Source organism: Heterodontus francisci, chromosome 3, assembly GCF_036365525.1.
Source record: "Heterodontus francisci isolate sHetFra1 chromosome 3, sHetFra1.hap1, whole genome shotgun sequence".
Lineage (NCBI taxonomy): Eukaryota > Metazoa > Chordata > Chondrichthyes > Heterodontiformes > Heterodontidae > Heterodontus > Heterodontus francisci.
In genome coordinates, this window is record NC_090373.1 from 159,975,524 (window position 1) to 159,984,479 (window position 8,956).

Here is an 8,956-nt window from a genome sequence, read left to right on the forward strand (position 1 = left end):
GGCTGTTTCCAGGACTTCAAATGCTTATGATGTGGTCCTGCCAGCAGATCTTGAGGCTGCTATAGAGGCAGGGCTCTAGAAAGCGCACATGACAGTGTTGGACCCATGACGGCACCATACAGGAGGATGGTGAGGATTACGGCTTTGTACACTTCGAGTTTGGTCTGTGCTCTGAGGCTGCAGTTACACTCGTTTGTGGAGTTTGCTGACTGCATTGTTTGCTTTTGAAAGCCTATTGTCCACTTCCTTGTCTATGGTGGCATCAAACGAGATGACGCTCCCCAAATAAGTAAATTGCTTGACAGCATTCAGCACAGTTCCCTCAATGACATTGCTTGGTGGTCTATATTCTTCTTGGGGTGCCGGCTGATGCAAGACTTTAGTTTTCTTCAAACTTCGCATGTGCGAAGATGGACCAAGTGCAGATACGCGATGACATCATCCTGCGCACACGCCACTTAGTCCTGGCAAGATGTAACTGCGCATGTGCACAGCTTGGCGCTCTCTGATGACGTCAGCTGGCCACTGCCTTGTCAGGAATCACTGTTTACTTAATTCATTTGTGGGAGGTGGGTGTCGCTGACTAGGCCAGCATTTATTGCCATCCCGAATTGCCCTTGAACTGAAAGGCTTGCTCGGCCATTTCAGAGGGCATTTAAGGGTCAACCATATTGCTGTAGGCCAGACCAGGTAAGGACGGCAGATTTCCTTCCCTAAAGGACATTAGTGAACCAGATGGGTTTTTACAACAATCGACAATGCTTTCATGGTCACCATTAGACTAGCTTTTAATTCCAGATTTACTAATTGAATTCAAATTTCACCATCTGCCATGGTGGGATTCGAACCCATGTCCCCAGAATATTAGGCTGGTCTCTGGAATAATTAGTCCAGTGAATTTACCATTACACCACCACCTCCGTATGGGGCAGCCTATGCTTAAAGGCTTCAGGTGGAATTCCATCGACTCCGGAGGCTTTGTACACTCCTTTAGTGCTACTCTTAAAGCATTACAAAATTGCAAAGTATTCACAACACAGAAACAGGCCATTCAGCCCAAGAGGTCTATGCCACATTTAGACTCTCCATGAGCCTTGTGTTAAATCACCTTAAATTGCTCTGCTGCTGCCAAAGACAGACCCGTAACCAACAGTACCTCACCCTGCAGTTACATAGCCCAAATTTAAAAGTTCAGACAGAATCCAAATCTGGAAAAAAATCTCCAATGTATTATTCTTGGGCAACTATTTAGTCTGAATAGACATGGTGCATACGGTATGTAAATGTCACCTCCCCATTGCACTTTATGAATATTCTGCTGATAACAGCAGCAGCCATAATAGCCCATATAGTACCTGATAGATTAGGCTCTATAATTTTAGCTTGTAATCCCGATTGAAAAGTATATTACAAAGTGGACACAGCTACAACTTCCACCTTCCTTCTAATCTTGCTCAAAACTCAACAATTTTATACTTGGTGTCCTCTCAGTCCCAGTGAAGAAATTGGAACAGTTACCACAATGTCCATCTTTAAAACAGGGAACAACCAGTTCTGATGAAAGGTCATCAAACTGAAATGCTAACTGTTTCCCTCTCCACAGATGCTGCCCGACCTAAGTCCAACAGCTGGAAACCAGATGAAACAGAAACAATTGCAATCTACCTGAATAAATTGTCTCAAATTAATTTGATCTGATAGGACCTTCTGCTTAGATCTCACTACGCCATTTATTTATACATGCACTGAATTCAGCCAAAAGTAATCATCTCTGCTCAGCATGATTACCATTTACAGACAGTGAGGTGATATGTTCATCATTAGCACTGCTATGAAAAAGAAAATTTTAATGCATTTGAGGTTTTTAATAAACTGTTTCACACAACAATAAATTGTCTATTTGCTCATTTTCCTCTAAATCACATCTCTCTGGATACTTCCTGGCTGTTTTGAGCACTTCAATTGGATTTTTGCTCTCTGTCACCACAACCCACCCCCAAAAGAAAAAGATGACAACTGCAATAATCCAAATGAGGTTTACAAGAAATATAATTTAGGCGATTTCAGTTGCTAAACTTGTCTTCAGAAATGTCCATGTTCTGTGGCTGTTCCAATAGCTCAGTTAGTTTAAGCAATAAACAGCTGGTGAGTGGTGGGGAGAAAGAGAGAGCGAGTCAGGAGTTTTAATTACTATCCACCAGCTGGAACTGAGCTTGAGTTACTACTGGTTGAGTACAGAAACAGGCTCAGCTGCAATGCCCCAATGGGTCAAGAAGCTTGTCAACCTCACTATCACGTCGCACACATGAAGGATGACCTTGAGTTTAACACTAGAGGTCACCTTGCACTTGTGGAATCATAATACAGAAGGCAAGTGTTTAGGAGAGGACCAGGCAAGAAAGAACCCTGTGGGAAAAAAATCAAGAGGAGCAGACAAAAAAAGTTTCTATATTCAATAGAGAAAAATGTACACATCTCAAAAGCTCAAATATTTCAGAAACCAAAGATTAAATGCCAAACTATTAAACTATTTCTAAGTTGCTTTAGAGTATCTAAAAATCATAGTTGGTTAGTAAAGTCAAGTCTATGGTATTTCTTCATAGCTTAAGTACCACATTCCTAAACTATATACAAGCATAGGTCAAATTTCCAAAGATTAGTTAAAAGATACTTCTGAGAAGCACAATATTACTCAGCAAGCACTTAGGGACAGTTAACAGGTGCCAACAGAACAGAATGCACACAATGTCAGCATTTGCGATCAGTACACAATTCCATATCTTGATCCCCAAACTTTCATAAATTATGTTGCATGCTCTTCAAACCTTTTTTCTGATCTCCATGGAACATGCAACAATTGTAGCAGAGGCAGTGGGGAGACTATTCCAGAGTCTAAATTAATCCTACTGTGAAACCAGCTGCTAGGAAAACTTCAAGGACAATCCAACAATGACTCTCCAACAGGCAGTTTAATTGCTGTATTTCCCCTTCCTCCTCATGCAACATCAGCGAGGAAAGCGTCCAGTAAAATGGGTGACAAGAGGAACACAAGAAATAGGAGTAGACCATATGGCCCACTGAGCCTGCTCCACCATTCAATACGATCATGACTGATCTTGGACTTCAATTCCACTTTCCTGCCCACTCCCCATATCCCTTGATTCCCTGAGACCAAAAATCTATCTATCCCAGCCATAAATGTATTCAATGATGCAGCATCCACAACCCTCTGGGGCAGAGAATTTCAAAGATTCACAGCCCTTTGAGTGTAATAATTTCTCATCTCAGTCCTGAATGATTGGCCCCTTATCCTGAGACTGTGCTCCCACGTTCTAGATTCCCCGACCAGCAGAAACAATCTCTCAGCTTCCACCTGATCAAGCCCTTTCAGAATCTTTTAGATCTCAATGAGATTGCCTCTCATTCTTCTAAACTCCAGAGAATATAAGTCCAATTTACTCAGCCTCTCAACATAGGACAACCCCCTCATCCCAGGGACCAATTCAGTAAGTCTTTTCTGCACTGCCTCCAGTGCAAGTATATCCTTTCTTAAATGTGGAGACCAAAACTGCACACAGTATTCCAGGTGCAGTCTCACCAAAGCCCTGTACAGTTTTAGAAAGACTTCTTTATTCCTGTCTCAGGATAAGGGGCCAATCATTCAGGACTGAGATGACGAGAAATTATTACACTCAAAGGGTCGTGAATCTTTGGAATTCTCTACCCCCGAGGTTCCCCTTTATTTATCCTACTAGTTACATCCTCAAAGAACTCTTAATAAATTTGTCAAACAGGATCTCCCTTTAATAAAACCATGCTGACTTTTTCTAATCATACTCTGCTTTTCCAAGTGCAATGTTAAAACTTCTTTAATAGTTTCCAGCATCTCCCCAGCAACTGATGTTAGGATAACTGCCCCGTAGTCCCCTGTTTTCTCTCTATCTCCTTTCTTGAAAAGGAGTGGAACAATTGCCAATTTCCAATCTGATGGGACCATTCCTGAATCGAAGGAATTCTAAGGAAAGATTCCACCTGATTATTATTTTGTCAACCAGCTGGAAAACATACCTATGTGGATAATCAGTGAGGAAAGATTAAGCTGGGCTACAAAGCTTCTTTCTCACAGTCAACAGCTTTTATATACTGACTCTCTAGGATTCATCAGGCAGGGTTCCGAAGAATTGTTGGTGACGACAAAACTGTACCCCAAAAGGAGTTAGTCCTTAAAGATAGGAGGGGGAAAATTGATTTGATTCCCTACCTTCTCCAAGTAGCCACTGATTTATAACCTCCCACCTCTGTGCCTTCTCTTAAGTATGATGAGTAAAACCAGCTATCCTCCAACTGTAATCTTATCAATGCATTGAGGTCTCGGTATTTGCTCCTGGACTCTATAGCAACCTAATTCTTATCCTAACATTGTATGCACCTTTACAATTGTTGCCATGCATCAATAGATACACAACTGATGGAATACTAACATATACATAATGACCAGGGCATGGTATGCAAAATGCGCAAGTTTGCAAATACTGAATTAAGGGGAACGTAATGGTATCAATATTGCCCTATGCAGAAGGATTTATATCTTTTTAAGTAACTAGGCCAATGGGTTGAAGACACAACTCAGTGTGCAAGCAAGAAATCAAGAGAAGGGAGAAATTGTACAAAGTATCATTCCAATACAGAAGGATTCTAAAATGGTTCTAAAAGACACAGACCTGTATTTACAGAGCGTGTTTATGACCTCAGAACTCCTAAAAGTGCTTCACAGCCAATGAGGTACTTTTGAAGTGTAGTCACTAGAGTAATGAATAACAAACAGAGTAGCCAGCTTACAGGCAGCAAGCTCTCACAAACTGTCCTAAATGATTAGATCATCTATTTTTGTTGTTGGCTGATGGTTAAATGCTGGCCAAGGCACCAGAAGAACTCCTTTAGTGTCCTGAGAATTTTTTTTAACCTTCAAAGGCAGTCGGGGCCTCAGTTTAACATCTCATCTGAAGGATGAGATGTCCACGGTGCAGCACTTCTTCAATACTGCACTGAAATATCAATCTAGATTTCACACACTGGTCTCTGAAGTGAGTCCTTGAACCCACGACCTTGACTCAGAAATAACAGTGGTACCACTGAGTCAACGAATCGATGAAACAAACAGCACTATGCCTAGCTACAGTAAAAATGGCAAATAAGATATTGGGTTATATTAGAAGGATACAGTATAAACCAAATGATTGTATTGTTACTGTATAAAACAGTAAAACCTCATCTGGAGTAACATGCAGTTCTAGCCACCCAAGGAGGATGCTGTTGCTCGCTCCTAAGAGGTGAACAAAAAAAATGATTTTATTGATGGATTCTAAGTTGATCGAAAAGATTAAGGAAGTTGTGTTTGCTATTCTTGGAAAATATATGATTGGATTCCAGTTTTGAAGATTATGAAGGAACTGAAAAGAACTAAGCCAGGCAAAATAAATTCAAATACCAAGAGTCAAGTTAAAAAATGTGAATATTAGGAGTAAATAGGCAGGGAGGTAGACATCAAACAGGAAAATAAGAATGCTATACAATGCAGGTTGTTGCCAACATCTGTGACATGGACAGTCACATGATCACAGAATCAGTGACACACTAGATTCTACGAGCAACATAATCCTCCAAGATCAATCACATATCATGAAATTTCTCAATTTGGGCATTCGACAGACCATGTTAACATCTGGAAAAATCTAAACAATGGACTAGTATCATTCCCAAACTGGTTTTTTAAAAAAAAACATTTCAACTAGTTACAGGCTAGAAACTTACAATGTAACTTGCCTAACTATGAGAGCTCGAATATTGCCCAAAGCTTTTGAAGTTTTCCCAACACCTAATAAACTGGTGGGTTCTTATGCCCCAGTGTACAGATAGCAATAATGGATATTGGGTTCTGGTGTTTGTGTGAATAAGGTAATCAACGCAAACAGGAGGTATCAAAGTTAGCTTGTTCACGAGGAAATCTGTAGGAATGTTTGATAAACTTCAGTTTTTACTGAATTCAAACACACTGTGATTCATCGGAATAAAAATGTATTCAGAATTCCCTAAACAGAAATCATCCCAGTTTCATACTGTAACCAGTTCACAAAATGACCCAGAGGTAGTTGCTTAACCATTCGAGTTTTGATGCAATGTAGCACAAAGATGCTACTCTCAAACTCATCTGCCAAGATGTACACAACTTTACAAAGGACAGTTCTAGCCCTCTTATATGCGCACAAGCTCAAAGTGTTGGGGCTTAATTCAAGCTACAAAACTGAGGAATTGTTTCAAAGCTTATGAAGTATATTTTTCCCTCAGCAATACAGTATGGGACACTGGCCTATTCGTTCTTGATAGAAATGCATCAAATTCTGTATACTTAAAATACGTTAAAATATACAACTTAATGGTGGGGGAGGTGGTTCCTGCGGGATGGAGATGGTTCATGATACCTCTCATGATAAGTATTTAAGGCCTGCATCATTCACCACTTCATAATCATGCAGAACTGCAAATAAGATTGGCTTTGACTTGAGGCAACAGTTCAACCAGCTATGAAATTTTGTTTGCCAATGCAGACATTACATTGGGATATGGGATTCATAATAGAATAGGGGCAGGGGATCCCTATTCAAGCACTGCACTGAGTAAACAAGTAGACTTTTCTAAAATATTTGAAATCACTGGACCTAGTGTTGAAAAAAAGATCAGAAATACTCAATCTGTTTATACCCTTTAACACTTACAGAAGGCACAGTTGCATTTAGAATTAATTTTACAGTAGATTTTGACCTGGTACCGTCTCCTTTATACTGTACTTAGGTGAGTCTGACCTCTTGTCCCTATGTTTGGATCTGAATTTCACCATACTAAGGATGCAACACACATGTTGTTTCGCCACATCTGTACAATTACCCACAGTCAATTAGATCACCAACAGTATAAAAATCATAACCCAAAATAGAGAGAAAATGAAGAAATTTGAGTGACTATCTTGAATTTGTAATGATTTTGCCAATCATTAAGCATGTAGCTACATACCAAATGTGATATTTCACATCTCTACAAAATGTAATGTAAATGTGAAATCAAAACAGCCACTACTTTGCTTTTTGCTTCTCACATTGAAGTCCTAGAAACAGTTTCAAATGTCAGTCCATTAGATTCAGTTGCAGGAAATTTATAGCAACATTGAAGGCCCATCAGCAGCTGTAAAGATAAAAGTCATCGTAACATTTCTGGTGCAACTTTCATCTCACCGGAAACCAGTTAACTTGTCTTTTCTCTTCACAAATGCTGACCAACCTGAGTACTTTCAGCATTTCTCAGATTTTCAGCATTTGAGACTCTTTATTTGTAGTCACACTGAAATACTGAAGAAAAAGTGCTTTGATGGCTGTTTAAGTCAAGATAATAAGAGAAAGCCGAATGTAGCTCTGCTTGAAGAAGCTCAAGTGTATTAAAATTCCCAGGATGTCTGGGGGAACATACGTAGCAGCAAAAAGTACCAGAAAGGCAGCGGGCACGAGGAAAACTGTTGGGAAGATTTGCTGATGACACTTCAAAACTCCCCCAACAAAAAAGCAGAAACGTCATTCCGCAGCTTTTTGGAGACAGATGAAAAGTTAATGAATCTGCATTTTATAAGTCCTTGCTTAAATAAATAAATTACAACACTGAACTCTTTAAAAAAAAAACTCATAACCTGCCAGAAGTTTGAACAGCCAGATTATCCGTCCAGAAACTTTTAGGCAGGACTTCGAGTGGGGGCACGTCGTGTAATCCTCCCCCTTCTTCACTCAAGTGCAGCAGGGCCCGCAACATGAGCTTTGCTCGGGGAAGTCTCTCTGAATGTGCTGGGCGGGCAGCGTGAGCCCATGTTTCCAGTGAGTGACTGGGGGAGGGGAGGAGAGGCTCTCACTGGCGTTATAAGGAAAACTGTTTGCATTTTATTATTCATTTTAAGAGCAAACCCCCCCTCCTCCACACACACACACTCTCTCTCTCCTCCTCTCTTCGTCCTTCATCTTCCCCTCTGCTAGACTCACCATCGTCCTGATCTTTGGGCCAGAGGTAAAAAGTAGCCGGGATGACGAGAAGTCCCACGAACGACGTGAGGAAATAGAAGGAAGTATTGCCGCTGTCGTCGTACTGGAACTGCTGGCCAGCCATTGCTCCACCAGGCCTCGGTTCGGCTCCTCCAACACAAGCACAGACGTGGCACTGCGCACGCGCAGCAAGCGACGTCGTGCGTCAGCGGCCGAACACGCGCTGGGACGAGGTGTTACGTGGTTCAAGCGCGCGCCCGACCCGTTAAACAGAGAACCCGGGATAAAGGCAAAATACTGTAGATGCTGGAAATCCGAAATAAAAACGGAAAGCGCTGGAAATACTCAGCAAGTCTGGCAGCATCTGTGGAGAGGGAAACAGAGTTAACTTTTCAGGACTGTGACCTTTCTGGGACCTGGTGACAGGGAGTGAGCCCTGAGGATTGCAGTTTGGGTCGTTTCTGCCGACTTAATATGAACAAGTATACTGACATATTTTCAGTATCTCCCGCAGCCTTTGATGTCCCCCCTCACATTGGCCTCTATTTGTATAGGTGTCAAGCTTGGAAAACTAGCGACCAACAACTTCCAAAAAAATTCTGATAACAGGAGAACAGGTCTGAGATTTCAAAATAAGTAGCTGCACAATTTTTGTAACTCAAACCAAAGGGATAACCAGCATTCTTTGATACATATTGGAAAAAATCATAAATGTGTAAAAGGCTGACTGGGGAATCCAATGCTGAATTCATACAATGGAATCAATAGAATTGTTACAGCAAGGAAGGAGGCCATTCGGCCCGTCGTGTCCGTGCCAGCTCTGCAAGAGTAACTCAGTCAGTCCCAGTCCCCTTTCCCCGTGGCCCTGCAATTTTTTTAAT

At 41.2% G+C, this 8,956-nt stretch overlaps 1 protein-coding gene across 1 annotated transcript in view; it reads right to left on the reverse strand.

The window, feature by feature from the left end:
- The window catches only part of sec63 (SEC63 homolog, protein translocation regulator), a 100,583-nt gene extending 92,324 nt beyond the window's left edge, over nucleotides 1-8,259 (reverse strand). Inside the window, exon 1 of the mRNA XM_068027160.1 lies at nucleotides 8,076-8,259. Within this exon, the coding sequence (XP_067883261.1) occupies nucleotides 8,076-8,199 (124 nt within the window). The 5' untranslated portion in view covers nucleotides 8,200-8,259. The remainder of the gene's footprint in view (nucleotides 1-8,075) is intronic.
- Nucleotides 8,260-8,956: the final 697 nt, after the last annotated feature.